The 24,735-nt window shown below is 36.3% G+C and overlaps 1 protein-coding gene across 3 annotated transcripts; it reads left to right on the plus strand.

The window, feature by feature from the left end:
- Positions 1–719: 719 nt before the first annotated feature.
- DEPDC1 (DEP domain containing 1) lies at positions 720–24,412 on the plus strand. Of its 3 annotated transcripts, XM_036446385.2 has the most exons (12): positions 720–893; positions 3,375–3,640; positions 6,942–7,098; positions 7,479–7,597; positions 8,049–8,179; positions 10,016–10,063; positions 13,841–13,981; positions 15,264–16,112; positions 16,526–16,698; positions 20,364–20,540; positions 21,815–22,000; positions 24,143–24,412. In XM_036446385.2, exons 1-12 carry the CDS (start codon positions 846–848, stop codon positions 24,281–24,283), a joined length of 2,436 nt encoding a protein of 811 aa, XP_036302278.1. In that variant the 5' UTR covers positions 720–845; the 3' UTR covers positions 24,284–24,412. The 3 variants fall into 3 exon arrangements, with proteins under 3 accessions (XP_036302278.1, XP_036302280.1, XP_045440438.1); XM_036446387.2 differs by lacking the exon at positions 15,264–16,112 and having other exon boundaries at positions 724–893; XM_045584482.1 differs by lacking the exon at positions 3,375–3,640 and having other exon boundaries at positions 772–893.
- The last annotated feature ends 323 nt before the right edge of the window (positions 24,413–24,735 follow it).

Consider the following 24,735-nt stretch of genomic DNA (forward strand, 5'->3'; position numbering starts at 1 on the left):
TCCTCCCAAAGGATGTCCAGTTTAATTAGCATAGTATGCTTTTATTATTATAGATTATTATAGGTGGTAAGTAGATTTTCTTAGGGGAAGCAATTTGGTAAGTTTCACATAACTTTCCCAAAGTCCTGTGTGTACTTATGAAAGTTGCCTCATGCACCAAATAATGGGAGCAAAGGTGTAAACCTACATTTTACCCCTGGGGAGAATGGAATTACTGGCACTTGCTTACGTACCAGGGTGAAGGTATTTCAACAAATACCGCAGGAGCTTTTTTTTAGAAGCAAAACCAAGAGGTTTTATCGGGTGAAAACTATGCCTCTGGGATGCGGCGGTTGTTTTTGCATGTTAACCACGACTCAAGATCCTTGAATAGCCAGGGTTTGCTTTTTCTTTTCAATTTTCAAATTCCCTTACACCAAAGGTTGGGCTTCAAACAATCTGGTCTGGGAGGAAACCCGCCTCACCCTTCCTGAGTGTGGGCACTTGCCTCCGCCTCGCCCAGGACCTGGAGCGGGAGAAGGGAAAGGCTCCAAGGAAGGCGGGTGAGGCGGGGAAGCCGTCCCCCCCCCGCACAGCCGGCCCGCCGCAGAGCGGTCGGTACCAGGCACCAGGCACCCGCGCCGCTCCACGTCCCAAAGCCTCCGCCGCTCACGCCCGCGGCGCCCGGTCCGCGGCGCGTCACGTGACCGGCGGCGCAGCCAATCGGCGCAGCGCCTGCGTTATTCAAATCGGCGGCGCGGCCCGCGGGTGTCCTGGCCACACAGCCGCCTGGTCCGCCGTGGAACCTTCCTCCGCCATGCGCCGCGCCCCGCGCTGACAGACCCCCGGGCCGGAGGGCGGGAGGCATGGAGCATCCGAGGGTGCCTCCGGGGCCTTACCGGGCCACCAAGCTGGTAAGCACTGCCCGCCCGGGTGACGGCCGCCACCATTTTTACGGGAGAGTGCTCCTGCTTTTTACCTTGGCGGAGGGATGGCGCCCAGAGCGGCTGGGTGTGCTGGCAGGAGATTGAAGGGAAAAAAAAGAAAAAAAGAAAGAAAAAAAAGGCATTAAGGGGGATCGCAGAACCGCTGCGGGGCGAGTCTGCCCCCCTCCGGTGCTACGAGCACCCCGCGAAGGCGCAGCCGACTCCCGCCTCGGTAGGGGCTCCGGCCCCGGCGCTGAGGGCGGCCCTGGGTCCGAGCGCCGCCGCTCCCCGCGCCTGGTTTCCCAGGTCCGCGGGCTCCGCGGAGAATTCTCTGCGGGTCCGTCTGGGCGCCGGTCCGGACCCCGCAGTGCCTGTGGCTGGCTCTTGGGGACTGAATGCTGGACGGACCAGCCGGATGGATGCCAGTGGGTCACAGCTGGCCCCGTCCACACTGGCAAACCGGGGATGTGTGAGGTGCCAGAGAGCACAGCGGGTGCGTCGCTGGGTCTGCGCCCGCCCCTGGGGGTGTGACAGTAGGAGAGTCCCCTGACTTCTGCAGCCTCCGTTTCCCGGTGAAGTGAGGCTGATAATACAGGTCCACCCTGGGATATTTCTGGAGAGGACAGGTCTGTGGAGGTGTGTGATGATGTATGTAGGATAAGAAACAGCTTACTGAGAGGGTCGGTTGCAGCTCGTGGCTGTGTGTTGGATACATAAGTGACGTGTGGGGGTGTGGGAAGAAGAGAAGGATGCGGGCCCTGTGTTTTCAGCGGTGAGACTTTGCGATGTGATGCTGGGGCCGCATAGGTTAGAGACAGGGTCACACAGGGAGCAGGGGCTAGGCTGGGCTTACGGATCAGATTTCTTGACCTCTCTAAGATTGTTTACTAAATAAAAAGTGTGTCGCCCTAACGAGTTTTGCTAGAGTGTCAGCCTGCGGACTGAAGGGTCCCAGGTTTGAATCCCGTCAAGGGCATGTACCTTGGTTGTGGACACATCCCCAGTAGTGAGTGTGCAAGAGGCAGCTGATCAATGTTTCTCTCGTCTATGTTTCTAGCTCTCTTTCCCTCTCCCTTCCTCTCTGTAAAAAAAAAAATAAATAAATAAAAAAAATAAAAAAAAATCAATAAAATATTTTTAAGTGTGTGTCTACACTAGGGGTGTCGAACTCAATCAGAGAAGGGGCCAAAATCTAAAATCCAGCCTAAATTGCGGGCCAAATGGTTTACTGAACAGTCATAAACTGTCATTGTGATGGAAACGCAGCGGAGTGCAGTGATGACAGCGCGGTGCGGGCCACATTGCAAGGCCTGGCGCGACGGATTTGGCCCGCGGGCCTTGTGTTTGACACATGTGGTCTACACCATCACCTCGTTCATGCCCCACCTTAGCCATGTCACAAATTTAAAAGTTTGAGTGATTTGAGGACAATTTGGAAAATGTGTCTTTTAAAAATGTAGATATGTCACAGTGTCATTAAATACACAATGGACTTAAAATTTACTTAATTCAACCCCATCTGTTTCATGTTCAATATTGGAATCTTCACATAAGAGATAATATAGTAAATATACTGTATAAGCTATTTTAATATTAAAGGTGTTTTACTATTAAACTACTGCCTGCCATGAGTTCTGTTTGTGGCCAACATAGTAGTAGTTACAAGCTCAGGTGCTAGAGTCAATCAAACCTGGGTTAGAATATCTGGGTTCATCACTGAGCTGTGTGACATTGGTCAAATTATTAAATCTCTCTGTGCTTCTCATCTAAAATTGGGGAAAATAATCTTCATAGATTTGCAAGAATTAAAGTGAAATGATTAATGTAAAGCATAGTGTCCAACACAAATACTACCACCATACTATTAATATTAATTGAAGATTTTTTAAAAATATATTTTATTGATTTTTTTACAGAGAGGAAGGGAGAGGGATAGAGAGTTAGAAACATCAATGAGAGAGAAACATTGATCAGCTGCCTCCTGCACCCCCTCCATTGGGGATGTGCCAGCAACCAACGTACATGCCCTTGACCGTAATTGAACCCCGGACCCTTCAGACCAGAGGCCAATGCTCTATCCACTGAGCCAAACCGGTTTCGGCTAACTGAAGATTTAAAAACAAAAAACAAACAAAAAAAAAAACCCCACAGGAATAAATCCTCTATTGAGGACTAAAGGATAGGTTCATTGCAGCTCTTCATTATTCCTAGGTTTCCTAAATAAGCCAATCAGCCAATGAAGTGCTTTTATTAAAAAAAAATCTGAAAATATTATCACAACATTAGGATTAAGATAAATCTGTATGCAGTATCAAATTTTCTATAGCACCAATAAGGTGAATAATTTCTTCATGAAATTTTATGATGTAATTAGATGTTAATGAAAGAATTAACTTTGTCTAATTTATTTTAAATCAGTAAGAGATTTCCTTTTTGTTAATTTTTAAAAATATTTTACTTCTTTTGCAGTGGAATGAAGTTACCACATCTTTTCGAGCAGGAATGCCTCTAAGAAAACACAGGCAACACTTTAAAAAATATGGCAATTGTTTCACAGCAGCAGAAGCAGTGGATTGGCTTTATGACCTATTAAGAAATAATAATAATTTTGGTCCTGAAGTAACAAGGCAACAGACTATCCAACTATTGAGAAAATTTCTTAAGAATCACGTAATTGAAGATATCAAAGGGAAATGGGGATCAGAAAATCTTTATGACAACAATCAGCTATTCAGGTACTGAATAAAGAAATAACTGGAAAATTGAATTACTTAAAGTTTAACTCCACTTTTAGCATACATTTATTAAAACAGCGGCTTCTTTAGAAGTAATTATATTTTCTGTAGAGAACTGTGCGTAATCTACTAGTGATTAAGACCATTTAGAAGTTAAAGTTAATTGCTGCACAATTCAAACTTTTAAAATGCTAGATAGCATATATAATAAAATAGGGAATTGGGAGGAAAGTGAAATATTAGCACTTCTGAAAGCTCTATACCATTTTAATGACAGATCATTATTAACCTTTAACTCCATAGATTTAAGAATTACAAGACAAATTGTCACAGGTCCTTGCCTTCAAGTGCCGTGATCTTATATAACTTAAGAATGCATGTGATAAGATAAATATTAGCAAACTTTAATAAATAACAGAAGAAATATACCACTGGTTAAAGAGAATAATTAAGTATTGTGTATCAGAGACCCTGCTTTATGATTTACATGTTTTCTTACTTAATCACTGTAATAGTTAAGAATGGTAGGTGTTAGCTCCTTTTTACAGATGCGAAAGCTGAGGCCGTGCTGTAACAAATCATGTTCCTCTGTCTGAATATGTTCCTCCACCTTGAAACACTGCACCCATCTATCAAACTACTTAAATACATTTCTCATGTCAGCTCTATTGTAGCCTGTTTCTGTGGAGCCTTGCCTAGTCTCTCGGGCCACATAATTGCTTTTTCTCTCATGTACCCAGGATTCTTTGTTATATTTCCCTTAAATTAGGTCCTTGGATTCTAATATCCACGTGTTTTGGTTTTGTTTGTTTTTTTTTTTTCTCTGCAGAATTGGTACTTTTCAAATGAAATATCTTAGAAATGGCTTCTTGCCTATGTGATCAAAGATGACTTACGCCGTACAAATAAACTGCAATAAGGGGCATATGAACAGTTCATTTTGTATAACTCTAGCAATCTTTCTTCTCAAGTACACCTTAGTCACCTTGGTGGGCTCCTTTGCTGCTGCTGCTCATCCTTTAGTTCAGGCCTCTTCAAACTATGGCCCGCGGGCCACATGCAGCCTGCAGAGGAGTCTGATCCTGCCCGCCAGGTTTTTTGGGCAGTGAGCGCAGCCGAGGTGTTACAGTAGGAATTAGTAGTTCATATAGTCCGGCCCTCCAGCTCTCTGAGGGACCGTGATCTGGCCCCCACTTTAAAAAATTTGAGGACCCCTGCGGGTTGTTACTGGTTTGAAGGTCCTCGACTTTTCTTCACTTCTCTTCCTGAGTAATCTTATGCTATGCCTTCACCTACTTTACTTGCAAAACTCCAACCAAAATATCTCTCCTGAGTTTTAGCCATTTTTTTCCCCTATTAGTCACTTCAAATATAGCAAATAGGAAATCACTATCACCTCAAAATATTAAATTTTTTATATATATATCTGAAAGGATGGCACTATCTTCCCTATAGATACCCGACTCCCATTTTTCTCCCCTTTAAATATGATTTAATTATAAAATGATTTCTACTGTGCTGCTTCAGTAGTTCTCTTTTCTGTCCACTTTTCTCTCCACTAAGAATGTTCTTTTTGTTAGACCATTATTCTCTCTTAACTGGAATTCTACATAACTCTTCAACTAGACCCTCTGCCTTAGTATTTTACAATAGCAACTACAAAGTATATAATAAAGTTTTCCAAAAATGTATAAGACCTTCCTGGGAGAAATTATAAAATTGAAGATAATAAATGGAGAAGGATGTCCTCTTCATGAATGAGAAGACCTGCTTTTTCATAAATTGATAAATTCAGGGCATTTTTATTCAAGACCTCTATGTAATTGTTTTTGTTGAATTTGACAAGCAGATTCTAAAGTTTATTTAATAATGTAAGGTCCAAGGCAATTTTGAAAAACAAGGAAGGAAGAATTGTCTTAACCTGGTATCTGGGCTTAAATTAAAACAATTAAGAACTGAGAATACAAACCCATACATTTATGAGAACTGGAATAACATATATGAATTAAATAACTACGTGAAAATACAACTCTAGTGAGATAATATAAGAAAACATTTTAGGATGGAGGAATAAGAAAGAACTTTTAAGGTGACTTAAAACTTATACATAAATTAAATGTATAACAAAAGATACCACTGAATGAAAAAATACCAAACCATATACTGTTTTTGTATGTTTATTAAAAGTATAAAAACATAAACAAGAAAGAAATATACTAACTATAGGTTAATGATTTCCCTTAGGAAGAGAAATATAGAATAAAATAATTTCTTTAATTTAAAAAAAAAACATGTCCTGGCTGGTGTTGCTAAATGGTTAGAGCATGGGCCCATGCACCTAAAGGTTGTGCATTTGATTCCCGTCAAGGGCAAGTACCTAGACTTCAGGTTCACTCCCTGCCCCTGTTAAGGAGACAACCAGTCACGTCTCTCTCAAGTCATATTTATCCTTTTCCCTCTCCCTCCATCCGTTCTACCTTCTACTCTCTGAAAAGCAATAGAAAAAATATCCTCAAGTGAGGATTAAAAAAACACTTAATGAAGTATTTGGTTAAATGTTAATTGCATTGGTTGATGGTTACATACATAGATGTTTTATATTATATATATATATATATATATATATATATATATATATATACACACACACACACACACACACACACACACACACACACACAGTTCTTTGAAGTATTTATATTAACATGAAAGGAAAAAGCTATATAATAAATTTTTTTTAAAAAAGTGGCCTGGCTGGTGTGGTTGAGTGTCAACCCATGAGCCAAAAGGTCCCCAGTTCATTTCCCAGTGGGGTCACATGCCCAGGTTTTGGGTACAATCCCCAGTAGGAGGTGTGCAGGAGGAAGGCAATGTTTCTTTCTCACTGATGTTTCTATCTCTCCCTTCATCTCTCTATGAAATCAATAAAAACATTTTTTAAAAAGTAACAGAGACCAACTTCTGGAAATTAGACCAATCACAAAGGGCAGAAAATATATACAAATTAGATAACTTGGGGAAAATATTAGAAAATGTAACATTTTAAATTGTTTTATATGTAAATGATACCTCCTCAACATAATTGATTTAAAAATAACCTTGAATTATCCAGAAATAAAATAGCCAGTGTACTAAAGAAGCAGGAAAATATTAAAGTAACTTTGAAGATTTAATGGGAAAATCTATGTAGACTTTTTATTCCTTGATAACGTAAATCAGTTTTTATGTGATTTTTAAGATAAATAAGCAGTAAGTTGTTTCTGATGTACATTATTTAATTTGTTTATTATTCTTGAATCAGATTTCCTGCAAATTCTCCACTTAAAACTCTTCCACGAAGGCATCCAGAATTGAGAAAAAACAGCATAGAGAACTTTTCCAAAGATAAAGACAGTATTTTCAAATTACGAAACTTATCTCGTAGAACTCCTAAAAAGCATGGATTACAGTTCTCTCAGGTAAACCATTCTTTTTACTAATCACTAGTTTTAATATAACTACTATGTGCTTAATAATAGAATCATTAAAAGTAAATGATTTTTTAATATTTGTAGCCAGTATTTGACACTTTTAACTTTCATTATACTTTAAAAATGTATGGAACTCATAGAAACAGTAATAAAAACTGGTATTGAGATATACTTGAAATAGTAGTTGTATGATTTAAGCATGTTTTATTTTAAATTTATTTGAGGGTGATTTGCTCAGCTGCAAAACCAAAAGCTTTATGTTATATTATTTCATCAGGTAATACCTATAAGTCCTCATGGAGTGGTATTAGTTCAAGATATCCATAATTTGAGCATAATATATTAACCCAAAGTAATTCTCTTTTCAGGAAAATACTGAAAACATGAACTGTGACATAATCAAGGAAGATCAAGAAAACTCAGTTGATAGTAGAGAAATTAGCCAGAAAGATGTTGAAGAAGTTTGGAGATACATTATTCTGAACTAGTAAGCTAATATAAACCAAGTTCCACAGATGTTTAGAATTTTAATTTTCGATTTTTCATCAATGTATGCTAATGCAAAAGAGCAGTTTAGTTCTCAAAGCTTAGAACTTAACCTGTATATGTGTTTAGTTTTTGTTTATTTGTTTGTTGTGTTTTTTTGCTGTAATTCTAGTATAGTAGAAATAGAATGTTTTCAGTATGATTTGGTGTGTTGTTTTTTTAATTGTACGTAGCTGTATACTGGAGTCTATATTGGAATCCTTAAAAAGTTATAAAAATAAATGTTTTTAAAATTGGATACTAAATATAAGCCTTCAAAGTTTGGTTTCAGGAAAAATAAAAACAGTATACTCTGAGGGCTTTATTTGTTTACCAAACCCTTTCATATTTATATTCTATTGTACTTATTTTATGGAGGGGAAAAAAATGTTTATGTTCTTTCTTCTATTTAGCCTGCAAACCATTTTAGGGGTGTCATCCCTAGAAGAAGTCATAAACCCAAAACAAGTAATTCCTCAATATATAATGTACAACATGACCAATACAAGTAAACATGGAGTAGTTGTACTACAAGACAAGTCAGGTTCGTATCAATAAAAGAAGTTGGATTCTTTTTAAACTTGCAAACAAAGGTGATAGCTATTGTGGGGGTGCACAGAGACCACAATATAGGAAGCAGAATAGTTTAATTGAAAGAGCATCAGGGACACTATTGCTTTATCATGGGTGCTTTAGCAATCACAATGGAATATTTTTTAAGTGAATATCATATAATATTATTTTAGCTTAGGGTAGATTAATGATTTTTTTTTAATGGCACAGTTAAACATCAAAAAAATGGTGTTAGTTCAAGATATCCATAATTTGAGCATAATATATTAACCCAAAGTAATTCTCTTTTCAGGAAAATACTGAAAACATGAACTGTGTTTTCAGTATTTTCCTGAAAAGAGAATTCCAGGAAAATATAAAAAAAAATTATATTTTAGAATTTTAAAATTTAAAAATTTTAAAAAATAAAATTTTAAAATTTTATATAAAAGCCTAAATGACCGAACAACCCGTCAGGCAGTCACTGTGATGAGTACTGACCACCAGGGGACAATGCTCAACACACACAATTGGGCTCCCTCCTGTCTAGATTGGGCCTATGGGGATGGGGCCAAAACCAGCTCTCTGACATCCTCTAGGGGTCCTGGATTGCAAGAGGGTGCAGACTAGTACACAAATCTATGCGTCAGACCTCTAGTACAAATATAATTAAAACCATTTATTAGTCATATTTTGTTGAAGACATAATGTGCCAGGCATTGTCCCCAAGATTTAATGATGAACAAGAGGGAAATGGCCATGCCTTCCTGGAGCTTACATGAGCATATAAATTTAAAAGGGTCAAGACATACAAAACTGAAGTAACACAATAAAATAAGCCCAATCTCTCAACACCAGTACTCTAAAGAAGCTCTGGCTTTGTATTATGTATATTTTTATGGTATTATATATATTTATATATTGATTTAAGATATAGGAAAATCAGGGAGATAATTCAAGGCAGAGACATTAGAAAACAAAAAATATATCAATAAATGTACACAAAATGTCTTTTTTTTTTTCATCCTAAGTGGAATATACGTTTATTGATTTTAGAGAGAGAGGAAAGGAAAAGGAGAGAGAAACATCAATCAGTTGCCTCCCATATGCACCCTCATGTGGAATCAACCCAAACTTAGGTATGTGCCATTATCGGAGAACCAAACCTATGATCTTGTGGTGCACAGGATGGTGTTCCAATCAACTGAGCCATCCAGCCAGGGCTTGAGTAATTTTTTAATAATCAGGTGCTATCTATGGAATTAATTGAAATGCCATTACTTTGAGGGTTTTTTTTGTATGCAAGAACTTTGAGGTTTTAATTGTAGGAGCAAATAGTAAATGTCAAAACTTAAGAGTTATGCATTTGGCTTTGGACCATTACAATGGTTTATTCTGTAAAGTAACAGTATATGTTCTCATCCAAGCTTTCTATTCTTTATAACTATAAACTTTTCAAGTCAAGTATTTGTATGGTTTTTATGTTTGTATAAAAAAACTGCTAGATTTTATGCAGCATATTTCAATTAGTGACATTGAAAACATTTGAAGCACGCATCACTGTGAAAGCACACTAATATTCAAATATACCTTGTTTCAATTATAGGTCTCTCCAATCAGTATTATTAATACAGTATAGCTATAGTCAGATCAGAAATGAGGATAAAGAAAAAATGGTGGTAATGGGTAGAGATTAATGTTAATTTATTTTCTAACCACCTCCTATAAAATAATTAATCCTTGATTTGAGGATAAGTATTAAGTTTTAAATATACTATCAAAAATGTTGTGAATTAACTAAACAATGTTTATATTTTTTTATGTGTAGATGATCTTCCTCATTGGGTATTATCTGCCATGAAGTGCCTAGCAAATTGTAAGTTAAACAAATGTATATGTATATTGTATATTGATAGTATTTAATAAGAACAGAAAAATATTTTTAAATAATGTATTAAATTTCTGATAAAATTAAAGCATATAATTTATTTTGATGTTTAAATGAAGACCTAGTAGAACTGGTTACATTTCTTTCAGTATGGAGTATGTTATAGAGCCCTTAATTTTTTCTTTGCACGTGGTGTTTTATAATTAAAGCTCATAATTTATGGCTCAATTTTCATAAATTATAAAATCATAGGCTAGAAGATCTCAAATGATTTTTTGGTATAATCTACATCAGTTGTCTCAGTAATAACCAGAGTTCAAATAGCAACTTGTAAGTAAAGCAGCTTATAAATGGAAAGTTTCCATCAGAAATGAAGTCTTATTAAATCCACTTCAAACCCCTTGCCATTGTACACAGCTTTAACATTCAGGTGTTCCATGAACAAGCTTCTACTCTACAGGATATACCAGGGATAGTCAACAGGTATGCTGCAAGAATTTTTAAAACATGCAATACCTGACTATTTTGTCAGGGGCACTGACCTCTTTGCCCTTAAATTGTCAAATAAAAAAATGATAACAGTCAACAGAGGAATAGCCATTTGGTGTGAATGCTCTCTCTTGGACCATAAATGTAGTAGTGTTGAATCTTATTGGACACATCTCAAAATAAGGTTGTGTCTGATTGATTAATTCTTGGTATCAGAAATATTTATATACTTAATTTTTTAAAAAGTTACTTTGAGAAAAAGAAAAAAAGTTACTTTGGAACAAAAAGGATTGGTAATTATTATTATTTTTCTTTGTAAATCAATCAAAAGTATACCTATATTTTTTGTGAGTTCAGCAAAAAGTTTATGGTATACTACAGAATTTTAATGATTAGTTTATGTGTAGATGAAACAGGTTGAAAATTGCCAGGATATACTATTGGGACTTTTGTGAAAAAAAGACCTGTTACTAATCAGCAAATCATTTTTTGAAAATATATTTCTATTGATTTTTTACAGAGAGGAAGGGAGAGAGATATAGAGAATTAGAAACATCGATGAGAGTCATCAATCAGCTGCCTCTTGCATGCCCCCTACTGGGGATGTGCCCGCTACCAAGGTACATGCCCTTGGCTGAAATCGAACCCGGGACCTTTCAGTCCGCAGGCCGACGCTCTATCCACTGAGCCAAACTGGTTTAGGCAGCAAATCATTTTTAACACATCATCAAGCTTTTTCACAGTGATCAGTGATAACTGATTTTTATAATTTAAGATTCCAATCAGGTACGAAACCCTAATTGCTTTCAAGAGCAATTTTAAAAATTTACAGAGGTGTGTGAGTCTAAATCATCAAAAGTTAAGTTATATTTTAATTTCTTGTTACAAAGGTATTTTTCTAGTCTTTATAAAATTATTATTTTATTAAGCTTCAATATAAGTATATATTCCCTTATTGTCCACTGGGTGTCAATATGACAAAATAACAGAACGATGAAGTAAATAATATATGTTATAGAAATGTTTTATTTATTAAATCAAGGTAAAGATCTTGGTAATAATCCTAAGATTTTTGAGTTTTCCTTTCTACCTTCCCCCTACCTCACTGCCCTCCACTCTCATAACTTGGCTCATGGTTTGCAGGTCAGATAAGCATACTATTCTCTAATGCTCCATCTTGAGAGTTTTGTGTCTTCCCTTTCTTCCCAGTCCATTTATACCTAAATGATACCAAAAATATAATTTACTGAATTCCACTTTAATGACAGTATATGTAGCCAGGTATTAAGACTTTTACTTGTTATTTAATCCCCCTCAGTTATTCTGTCACATATAAGAATTAGTGGTCAGTATACTATTACATTTTTTTTCTAGAAAGAAAACTAAAGCTTATAAAAGTTTTCTAATGCATAGATTCTCTAACTATAAATTGTATAGTTTTAATTCCAGTAAAATATTTCATCTTAGAAAATTTTCTATTGCTTATTAACTTTTTATTCTACATATTAGGAATATTTTTATATCCTCCTTAGAAAAAGATTTTGTTCTACATAAAACCCGTATTAGCCTTTATGCTATTAAATGTGTGTGCAATATATGAGTTGTTTTCTTTAATCTCTCTTTAGTTTGTATACTCACACATGTGGAGCCATACAAAAGTTTAGGATCAGAATAAGAAATAATTTGGATTTGGGAAGAGAAGGATTTTAACTTGAAAGATAGCATGCTGACTCTTAAACTTGAATGTATATCACATTCACTAGGGAAAATTTGCCAAAGATTCTGATTCAATTGATTCAACCTGTTTGGAATCTTTTTTTTTTTTTTTTTTAACTATGCCTCCAAATCCTTAGGGGAAGCCCAGATCAGTGTTTAGAAACTACTACCGGTAGATTAGTAACGCAGAAGCAAACATTTCTAGATCAGTAATTCTAAGCTCTACCTCCATAGATACTCATCTGTATAGAGGAGTTTATATTTTTAATGGGCACATTGGATGATTCTCATTATATAGTTCATGGACCACACTTGGAATGTTGGATCTCAAGGTCCTGGATGCTGCTTTCATTTTACATTGCTCGAAGGCAAGCATGTCAAACTCAAAGGCTAACATGGGCCAAATAAACAAGGTTTAAGTTTATGTGGGCCACAAAAAAACAAAAGTTTCAATTTTCATAGAAATGTAGGTTTATTTCTATAGAGACATGCTGAATACAATCGGCTGGAAAAAATGAGCAATCATTAACATAAAATAATAGGAAATTTTAATAAAAATTGATATTTTTTTCTTGAGCATTAACTTACCAGACACTGAATAATAAGGGTAATGCAAATAAACCTACTTTTCTTGTTCTCCGAAAGTGAAATATTTCCTGTTGCATACACTAAGTCAGTCAGTCCAACACTAATGACGTGGCAATCGGCTGCTAAAATATTCGCTGCTGGTATTACTGGAGAGAAATGGTGCACGTGCGCATGAATGAAATGAATGCAACACTATTGTAGTAATTAGCAAACATTGTAGTTCGTGACTATTAATTATGTACAACAGAATATTGTAAAAATTAAGTTACAAAATATATAGTGAAAAGTTTCTTACATAACATTGTATTGGCTAGGCCACAGAAATATTCGTTGTGGGCCACAGGCAGCCTGTGGGCAAGTTTGACATGCTTGCTCTAAGGTCTAATTCTAACTTGGCCACCAATGGCTCTTTCATCTGGATCAAGTTACTCTGAGGTTCATTCTCCTCATCTATTACATGAGATAAAATCTTATTTCTGAGGAAAACACTCTGAGTAGGCATGCTTATTTAAATAACGTTTAACTAATGAAACGAATGTAAATATATTGTTTAAACTTGTTAAAGTTATGTTTCATGTCAGGCAAAATTTATTCATGAAAATATAAATTTGCAAAGACAATTTATAGAAATTATTTGCAGTATCCAAATATTCTTTGCTTTTTAAAATGAATTGTAGTAAAATTTTATTAAAATAAACTTCCCTAATGCTTTTAAAATATATTTCCAATTTTGTTTTATATGCAGTTTTCCAGGCTTATAGATATTTTTTAAAATGGTAATAATTGCAGTAACTTCTGCTGAAAAGACAATGAGAGGGAAGGAGATGTGCACAAACCTTAAAATGTTTGAACTGTGACATAATTTGTTATTAAACATAGTTTCTTCATGAAATACAGGTTTCATATTTTTATAAGTATATTTAAAAATATTTTTATAAATATTACTCTCTTTTTTTTTTTGCCTTTTCTTAGGGCCAAGAAGTAATGATATGACTAATCCAACTTATGTTGGATTTGAACGAGATGTATTTAGAACAATTGCAGATTATTTTCTAGATCTCCCCGAACCTCTACTTACCTTTGAATATTATGAATTATTTGTGAACATTTTGGGTATGTATGGAATTTACTTATTGTTTAAATTTATTTCATTAAAGTTTTCAAGTCTCCCATAATTTAAAATATCAAAAAAGTATAGTATAGGTAAATATGAAGGCAGCAAGCTATAACTTATTTTTAAATTCAGGAATACCTATTTCTGTTGTGTTGTTTTCTAATAATTCAGATATATCAATCCAACACCAATTCTCTATATCATTCGGGTATCCTACAGTTCAGTTTATTTTTGACACTAGCCAAGACCCCACAAGTTAAAGAAAAAGTCTGATACAGACTACCCATTGTTAGTATAGACTCCACAGATTAAGGGCTGAGTTCCACAAGGCTGCTCTAACTTCAGGCACTATCTGCACATGAGGTCCTCAGGCTTACTCACTCTCCACCCTCCCCCCCCTCCGGCTAACTACCAATTCAGGGGTTAGCATGAAACCCCTCAGGTTGAATAATTCACTACAGGAACTCAGAACTCTGGAAAGTGCTTTACTTAATGATTATCGTGTGTTATAAAGGATGCAAGTCTGAAAGAGCCAAATGGGAGGAGAGAGGGCAAGTTATGGGGTGTGCAGAGCTCCATGCCCTCTCCAGGAGTGCCACCCTACTAAGCACATCCATGTGCTCACCAACCCGTAAGCTTCCTTAATCTTATTGTTTCAGAGTTTTAACTGAGGTTTCATTACATAGTCATGATTGATTAATTCATTCATTGGTCATTGGTGGATATATTACTTCTCCAACCCCCTCAAGGAGGTCTTAGGGCTGAGGATTCCAAACTTCTAAACAAGGCCAGCCCTAAGTCCCCTCATTAGCATAAATTCAGATTGCTCTAATAGGCTTATATGAATAACAGGAGATTCCTTTCACTCCAGAAATTCCAAGGATTTTAGGAGCTCTCTGCCAAGAACCAGAAACAAAGATCAAATATTTATTTTATTATACTATATGTTAGTTATAATTAAGAGCATTCTAATACTTGTAGACTGTGAGCAGATATTTTAATGTACTGTATTTGACTCAATCCATTTAATTTAATTGTTGAAATAAATTTTAGTTATTGGTATCACAAATTGAAAACCTCTGGTCAGTCTTGCACTTTGTAGCTGAATGTTGCATGTGTCTGTTTAAGTGGCTTGTGAATTCAGCAACTGCTATTTGTATTATACTAACAATATGTACTATAGTGATGCCTTGTTTTTTTTTTAACTTTACTGTTGTTTTTATTTTATTTTTGTCCACTGTCATACAGTTGCATCTTAATTTTTGTTTCATTTCCTGGTAGTTGTTTGTGGCTACATCACATTTTCAGATAGACCCAGTGGGATACATAAAATCCAAGATGATCTACAGTCTTCAAAAATCCTTCACTTAAACAGTTTGAATTCCTTCAAATCAACTGAGTGTCTTCTTCTCAGTCTGCTTCGTAAAGACAAAAACGAAGAAGAATCAAATACTACTGAGAGACTGCAGATAAGCGATCACGGATTTCAAGAAAAATGTGTTAAGAAAATGCAGTTAGTTGATTTAAAAAACAGAAGTGCCAGTGCTAATGACATAATAGGAGGAAGCTGTCATAACTTAATAGGCTTAAGTAGTATGCATGCTCTATCCTCTAACATCAAACCAAGGTGCTATTCTTTAGAAGGAATGATAGATTTGCCAGGGAGTTCACATAAAGAGGTCTCCAATATCATCCATCAACCTATTCTGAACAGAGAAGGACAAAATAGACAATTTTTAGAGTCTGAGATCACACAGGAATCCACAATGAATCTTCATTCAGAGGAAAGTATTCAAAAGCCACTCTGTGTTGGTTTTAAGAGAACTTCTACTATGACTGTTCAAGACCAAGAGGAGTCATATAATGGGAAAAGCAAGTCAAAACAGCTTTGTAGATCTCAGAGTTTACTTTTAAGAGGTAGTACGAGGAAGAATAGTTCTATCAATATGCCAGTGGCTGAAATTATCATGAAACCAAATCTTGGACAAGGCAGCACAAGTGTGCAAACAGCTATGGAAGGTGAACATGGAGAGTCTAGCGCCACAATCAATAAAAGACTCTGCAAAAGTACAATAGAACTTTCAGGAAATTCTTTACCTTCAGCTTCTTCTATGTTGACTGGCACACAAAGTAAGGCTGATGCTTTCATTGCACATAATATTAACTTTTAGTGTTTACTAACTATTTTTGCTTACCTGGCTTTTCTTCTCTGAAATTGCTTTTTTCTCCCTCCAAAAGTAAAGTTTCTTACTGTAAAAGACTTTATACTACTTACCTAAAGCACCTTCTTTTTTTCAATTTCACTTATTCTGACTCACTTTAGTTGTAATAACTGTAGGATAAGTTCTGACGAAATTAAGTTCTGAAGAAATTAATGGGAATCTTAATCATGCTTTTGAGTAATGTGGAAATTTCTAGGAATAGTTAAAAAATGAAATATTGAAATATTATTTGATTTTCTTTAAATAACTCCATATGCTAATAGTCTGAAAGCAACTAATGTTATTGATTATTTTTTTCTGGGTTGGGACTTTGCTTTCTAGGTTTGCTACAACCTCATTTAGAGAGGGTTGCCATCAATGCACTACAGTTATGTTGCTTATTACTTCCTCCACCAAATCGTAGAAAGCTTCAACTTCTAATGTGCATGATTTCTCGAATGAGTCAAAATGTTGATATGCCCCAACTTCATGATGCAATGGGTACAAGATCACTGGTAAGTAGATTCCTTAAGGAAAGAATAGCCGAAACCGGTTTGGCTCAGTGGATAGAGTGTCAGCCTGCGGACTGAAAGGTTCCAGGTTTGATTCCGGTCAAGGGCAACATACCTCGTTGCGGGCACATCCCAAGTGGGGGATGTGCAAGAGGCAGCTGATCGATGATTCTCTCTCATCGATGTTTCTAACTCTCTATCCCTCTCTCTTCCTCTCTGTAAAAAATCAATAAAATATATATATATTTTTTAAAGGAAAGAATAAGTCCTGGTTCATAAACAAAAAAAAAAAACAAAAAAAAAAAAGGAAACCAGACCATTTAAAAGTACTACTTGAGTGATGTCATGGTCTTGACATCCTAGTTTCTTAAGTTAGAAATGCTCTTAAAAGTCTAACATTTCCTAGAAATAAAATGTTGACATATTAACCCTTTGTGCCCTATCTGTTACACTTTCACATCTTGATCTTTGGTCCTCACTCATCCTGTATCACTTCATAGTCGAAACTACTGTGTAGCCGTCTCAGGTTCTACTAGTATATGAGATGAGGGCAGAGGTATATATGTGCAGACATTGTTGTAGTATAAACTCCTGAATGTAGTCCTCCCCTCCTCCCTCCGTTCTTCTCCCCTTCCCTTTCCTCCCCTCCCCTCCCCTCCCCAACTCTTCCTCACAATGGAGCTTCAATTTATAAGATGTTTTTGTATCAAGAATTTGGACCTAAGCTCTATTTTTCCACTCATTAGGGACAGTTCTTTTACAATAATAGACCTAATATAAGGAGGAAGAATTATTCTTGAGAAATTGTAGCACCACCTTTTGAAAGAAGATGTTTTATGAAAATAATTTGAGAAACATGAGAAGGAAACAGAATGTTGGAAATGTGAGTCTGGTTAAGAAAGTTCTGGGCAAAAGGCAGAGTTTTTGAAAAGGTAGTAGTTGAAGCTATGAGAGTAAATGAGCTCTACAAAGCTGAGAAAGAAGAATAAAACACTGAGGGCTAAGCTTTGTAAGGAAAAAGGAAACCTGCCTCACATGCAGGAATAAAAACAAAAATGTTTCAATTCAGTATGCTCATCATATATTATGTGAAAAATACTTAAAACAGAATTCTGATATTCTAATTATTTTAGAATGAAGTGTGTGTGTGCGTGTGTGACTTATATAAGCTAGTGAGTTACTTGCTGTACCAGTTAATAATGCAGATTTTTAATTATTTTTAATTTTTTAATTAAATTATTATATGTGTACATATCTTACCATTGCCCTCCCCCTCTCTCATATATGCCGCCCTCCCTCCCCAGAGTTTTGTGTCCATTGGTTATACTTATATGCAAGCATAAAAATCCTTCGGTTGATCTCTTATCTACTCCATATCTCCCTCCCCTCTGTATTTTGACAGTCTGCTTGTTGTTTTACTGTCTCTACATCTATCTTTTGGTTCATCAGTTTATAATGTTTATTATCCATAAATGAGTGAGGTCATGTTGTGTTTCTTTCTCATTGACTGGCTTATTTCACTCAGCATGATGTTCTCCAATGCGGATTTTTATAATTTAAAAAAAAAATAATAATTTCAAGAGAAACATTAAAAGTGCTTTATTCAAAGTTACATCCATTGCTAGCTACACATTTCCTCCATCTTTTAGGTAATTTGTGGATATTGTCCCAACAGAACTTTTCTTGTTTTGAGGCAAAGCATTCAGAGACAAAATTTTCCACTTCTTTATACGTTTTGAAGTGCTGCTTAGAAAGTGTGTGTGCCATAGATCTGAACAAGTGGTAATCTGAAGGAGCAAGGTCTGGTGAATATGGCAGGTGGGTTAAAACTTCCCAGGCAAGATCTTTTTTTTTTTTTTTTTTTTTTTTAATATATTTTTATTGATTTTAGAGAGGAAGGGAGAGGGAAAGAGAGAGAAATATCAATGATGAGAGAGAATCATTGATCAGCTGCTTTCTGCACATCCCCTACTGGACACTGAGCCTGCCACTCGGGCATATGCCCTTTACTGGAACCAAACCCGGGACCCTTCAGCCCACAGACCAATGCTCTATCCACTGACCCAGGCAAGATCTTTTAACGTGTCTTTAACTGGTTTTGAAGTGTGTGATGGTTCATCATCATGAAACAGAATTACTTTGCTGTGTCTTCTGGCACATTCTGGTCATTTCACCATCAAAGCATGGTTCAGATTAGCTATCAGTATTAATGGTTTCACCAGGTTTTAGAAGTTCATAATACACCACAATTTCCTGATCCCAACAAAATCAGAGCATTGTCTTCTTTCTGAAGCGATTTGGCCTTGCAGTTAATGTTGATGATTGACCTGGATCAACACGTGATTTTATGCATTTGGGATTTTCAAAAAAATCCACTTTTCATCGCCAGTCACAATTTGATGCAAGAAAAACTTTCTTTCATGCCGTTGTAACAACATTTTACTGATGACTTTTCAGTTTTCCATTTGTCTTTCGTTCAGTTGATGTGGCACCCATTTTTCTTCCTTTGAAATCTTTCCCATTGCTTGTAAACAATTGGAAATTGTTTGCTGAGCAACATTTAATATTTCTGCAGGTTGCTTTTGAGTTTAACACTCATCTTCATCCAATAATGCTTGTAATTATTGGTTTTCAAACTTTTTCAGTTGACCTGGACATCCTTTGTCTTTCACATCAAAATCATCATTTTTAAAGTGTTTAAACCAGCGTTCACAAGTATCTTGAGCTGGAGCATGTTCAATATAAGCTTTCTGAAGTATATGATAACTTTTAGCAGCACTTTTCTTCAAAATAGAGAATTATACTTCCCGCAAATGCTCTTCTATTGGCACAAAATTCAACATTTTTAAGCATAAAAAGAACTATAATGTTAACATCTTAAGCAAATTTGACATACAAAGTTTTGAAATTTGCTGTCAAAACAACAAAATAACATACATATCAAATGGCATATATATCAACATAAGTCTAACTCCATCTATTGATAAAAATCCGCATTATTAACCAGTACACCTAGTATAGGAATATGCATGAGAGCAAATGAGCCCTGAAATATAAAATGTATTCCAGAATTTGAAGACCCTTTGTAACCATTAACATTTAAGTGTTATACTAGAGGCCCGATGCACAAAATTTGTGCAAAAATAGGCCTTCCTTCCCCTGCTGCCAGCAGCAGCTTCCTTCTGGCACCTGGGACTCAGGCTTCCCTCATAGCCCTGGCTTCATCTGGAAGGTTGTCTGGTCTAATTTGCATATTACACTTTTATTATTATAGATAGTCTCCTGGTTTGTGTTTTTGTGAGATTAATGTAATAAGTCATTGCTCTCTAATAGTCTTTAAGCAAAAAAAAAAAAAAAAATATATATATATATATATATATATATATATATATATATATATATATATATATATATGGTATTAATGAGACCTATGGTGTTTGCTGACAAAATTATGACAGTTAAAAGTTAAGCCTTTCATAATGGAATTATATTAAGGAAACACATAACAAATACTTTAAAAGAAAAGTAGACATGCTTACCTTTCTAATAAAATTATTTTTCTCATTTTTAATCTGAAGCCTGCTTATGTGCTACCCAGAAATTACTGATATTCTAACTTATATAAAAACCTTAGGTTTTTAAATTCACATCTCTTAATATGTTTTTAGATGATACACACTTTTTCTCGGTGTGTGCTGTGCTGTGCTGAAGAAGTGGATCTTGATGAGCTCCTTGCTGCAAGATTAGTTTCATTCTTAATGGATCATCATCAGGAAATTCTTCAAGTACCCTCTTACTTACAGACTGCAGTGGAGAAACATCTTGACTACTTAAAAAGGGGCCTTGTATGTATTATAAGTCAAAATTATCTGCATTAGATGCTCTGCTTCCCGGATGCGCACCCCACGCCATTCCCTTCCTCCAACCCCTTCCCTCCCTGCTAGGTGCCTCACCTTGACCTTCCAGACTTCTAAGCTCCAAGGGCTCCTCCTTTGCCTCTATAACTTGTTTCCTAAGCCCACTTCATATACAGATTACTTCTTCTGCCTCTGGTTTTTCAAATAAATATTCTATTATCGTTTGAAACAAACAAAATATCCTCTGCGTTAAGTCAGTTGCAAGTGGCAAACTCATCTTAAACTAACCTAGTCAGAATGGAACACTTTATCAACTCACGTTATTAACCTCTAAAAGTCAGGACTATAGACAGAATCTGGGGACTCAAATAGCAATAGGACTCTCTTTTCATCCTTCCATCTCTTATTTCCATTTTGGTCCTGCATTTGACAAATGGCCCTTTAACATGATGAGAGTATGGCTGATTAAAGCCATACTTGAGTTACAAACTTACGTTTGCAATCCAAAGGAAAAAAGAACAAACCTCTATCTCCAATTTGAAAAGTTTTTAGTATGGACTCTGGCCCAGTCTAGATTAAATGCATATCCTTTGGGTGACTGAGAGTGAGTAGCTTGGAGAGAGGATCTTGTTCTTCAAAAAAGGTCAGGATTCTGAGGGTTCAATGGCAGGAATTGTTTATAAGAAGGAGAGAAGGAGTACTGAGAAGCCAAAGACAACAGATGACTACTACATTCCGTCATTGGCTACCCAACACATATATTCATATTTCTTACGTACCATTCTAATATTGCCCTGGCTTACAGTTACAACTATCCCCTATACTTTTCTTTTTTCCCCCAAACAGGATATTATGGGTTCAGCCCATGTCATTGAACCTCGAAAACAGAAGAGTACTTTTAACTGTTACTATGTCGAACATTCATGTTTTAAGATGCATTAAAATACCACTTCAGTTGTTATTTTTGTCGTTAAGATAATAAAATCCATGATTAATAGTTACAATGATGATAGCTACTTTTATTTTTAATACTTTTTGTGTGCTAGCCATTTTTGACATATTATTTCATGTAATCAGGGGACATTTTACAGACTAAGAAAAGTTAAATACTTACTGAATCAAAGCTGGAGGGTTATGGAGCTGAAATTTAAACCTTAAAGTATTGAATGTTTGGTGGCAAAATAATAGGTACTAAAAGCCATCAAAAGAACACTTTACCAAATAGGGACATTATCAGAATTAATAGACTTTGTTCACTACAGATTAAAAATCCTGGAGATGGACTGATTGCTCCTTTGCCAACATATTCATACTGTAAGCAGATTAGTGCTCAGGAGTTTGATGAACAAAAAGTTTCTACCTCTCAAGATGCAATTACAGAACTTTTGGAGAATATTATTAAAAGCAAGAGTTTGCCTTTAAAGGAGAAAAGGAAAAAACTAAAACAGGTAAGAGGATGAACAAGTTCTCAATCATGTAAGTAATTTTTAAAATGCCATTGCTAATTATTAATAACACTTAACATTTAATTTCTCATTTTAATATTTTAATTGGATATATAAGCTGCAAATGACTCCCTGCCTGATATTACTCTTTGCTCTTAAATTTTAATAATAATAACATGTATGCTCCTTTACTTCTAGTGTTCTGTATGATTATAATTTGGATTAGTTCAATTTCAAGTCTCTGAAATATAGTAGACCCCTGTATCATTGTTAGGCTTTATTGGTGGGGAGGAAGAAGATCTGGAGATTAGGGGGATATTTAGCTGAGGAGAATCCTAGAAAGTTAATACTGAAATCTAAGAAATCTTACAGTGTACCTTTTATATATGAGAAAGCAGAGGGAGAACAAGGATAACTTGAAAGGTATTCATCATATCTATTAAAAGAGTGATATGCAAATTAACCATCATTCCGCTCCACAAGCCAATCAGAACACATATGCAAATTAACCCCAACCAAGATGGCTGCGGCCACAGAGGCTTGGGTTTCTCTGGCAACAGAAGAAGCCAAGCTCTCCGACTGTCCTAGCAGGCCTAAGCCTCCACTCAAGGCTACAGAGTTTCAAGTATAGAAGGTAAACAAGAAACTGCTGCTGCTATGGAGTGAGCAGGAGGCTTGACTCAGCTCCAGGCTACAAAGTTCCAATTGTAGAAGGTAAATATATCCCAGATACCAGGGCCTCAGCTTGAGTTGCTTGGGGGCATGGCTGGCCTGTAATCCACCACAGGCCCCCCACTCAGGCCTCCTCATGCCCCAAGGGAACTCCCACCCTGATCCTGGACACCCTTCAAGGCAAACCAGCTGGCCTCCACCTGTGCACCATGCCTCTATCCTATCTAATAAAAAAGTAATATGCAGATTGACCATCATTCCAACATACAATAGCTGCCCCCTGTGGTCAACAATCCTGCCCCCATGTGGACACAAGATGGCCACCACAAGATGGCCAGCAGGGGAGGGCAGTTGGGAAGTACCAGGCCTGCAAGGGAGGGCAGTTGAGAGGGACCAGGCCTGCAAAGGAGGGCAGTTGGAGGCGATCAGTCCTGTAGGGAAGGGCAGTTAGGGGTGACCAGGCCAGCAGAAGGAGGGATGTTGGGGGCAAACGGGATGTCAGGGGAGCATCTAGACATCAATCAGGCTGGCATGGAAGTGGTTAGGGGGTGATCATGCTGGCAGCAGGCAGAAGTGGTTAGGGGCAGGCAGGCAAGCAGTTGGGAGCCAGCAGTCCTGGATTGTGAGAGGGATGTCCGACTGTCCATTTAGGCCCCCTCCCTCAAGGAGTCCCAGATTGGAGAGGGTGCAGTCTGGGCTGAGGGACAACCCTTGCCCCGCCCCCGTGCACGAATTTTGTGCACCGGGCCTCTAGTCTCTGTAATGCAATCAAACCTTGTTTCTTGAATGTCTCCCATCTCCAGCAGTTCTGTTCTGGACCAAGTTGTGCATAGGAAAACTGTTTTGTTGTCAACCAAAACTTCAGTTTTTGACCTGGCAGCGCTTTTATGCTGATACCTCAGCATGATAAAAAGTGTCTCTCAGCAAACAAAGGAGAGAATGCTTTTGTTGCAAAGATTAGCACAATTTTAAAAATAAAGTGGCCATCAAGACTGCTAATGTTGCTAAGGGTGTGAAAGTGCTCACAAAACAACCACAAGCAAATAAGAACTGTTGTTGTGGGAAAAGGAAACGCAGTTAGCAGGTGGTAGCATTTTAGAGGCTGTGGTATATGACAAATTCTTTTAAGGCTAGTAGGTGTGGTTTCATAAGTTTAAGAAAATAAGTGTTTATTTATAGATTAACAGTATTTTAGATTTAGACCTGTACTCTATATAAGAAAGGTTAAAACGGAATCATTTGGGAGTCTGGAATGGATTAATTCAATTCACATTATTTCTAATGGGACAAAATGATTCAGTTTTCAAACAAATTGCTTCTCAAATAGCCTCTGGAACCTGACTGAATTAAGTTAGAAAAATGAGGTTCCACTGTACATCTTTGAAAAAGGCACAGAATTAATTTAAAATATATACTGGCTTCAGCTAGGATAATAATTGTTGAATACTCTCTAAATCCTTATGTCATTTTAAGTTTCAGAAGGAATATCCACTGATATATCAGAAAAGATTTCCAACCACGGAAAGTGAAGCAGCACTTTTTGGTGACAAACCTACAATCAAGCAACCAATGCTAATTTTAAGAAAACCCAAGTTTCGTAGTATGAGATACTAACTGAATTACAAATTATTTAATACTTGTGGAACTTAAGTAAATAAAGCCATATCTCAGAATCCAGCTACTATTTAAAAAGGAAGTCTATTTATTAATTAATTTTTTTCTAAACCTCATTGTACATGGAAGTGCCAAAATAGTTTTTATCAATGTGAGACTGCTAAGAAACTAGTGGATCCCAACTGAGAGAAAATAATAATAGGTGATTCCAGATATTTTAACATAAATCAATCTTTGTTTTTTTATACAGTTATCAGGAAAAACTATCATGTGTACTAAAATTGTGTTTACTTGAATTTTGAAACTGACATGTTCAGCAAGATGAAGCTCTAATTCTGTTTTTAAAAGAAAACTCAGCATGTGTACATATGTATATTAGCTTAAAGAATTAGTTGTGTAGTGTCACTTTTGTTTTTAAGTTAAGAATATGAAGAATATTTGAAAACAATGAA

Source organism: Pipistrellus kuhlii, unplaced genomic scaffold (genome assembly GCF_014108245.1).
Source record: "Pipistrellus kuhlii isolate mPipKuh1 unplaced genomic scaffold, mPipKuh1.p scaffold_m20_p_2, whole genome shotgun sequence".
Lineage (NCBI taxonomy): Eukaryota > Metazoa > Chordata > Mammalia > Chiroptera > Vespertilionidae > Pipistrellus > Pipistrellus kuhlii.

Bases quoted from the DNA above. Each gene is read 5' to 3' on its own strand.
- DEPDC1 (XM_036446385.2), top strand. From the start codon at position 846: ATGGAGCATCCGAGGGTGCCTCCGGGGCCTTACCGGGCCACCAAGCTG. The intron at 10,064-13,840 runs GTAAGTTAAACA...GCCTTTTCTTAG, and splicing joins CATGAAGTGCCTAGCAAATT to GGCCAAGAAGTAATGATATG. The intron at 13,982-15,263 runs GTATGTATGGAA...ATTTCCTGGTAG, and splicing joins ATTATTTGTGAACATTTTGG to TTGTTTGTGGCTACATCACA.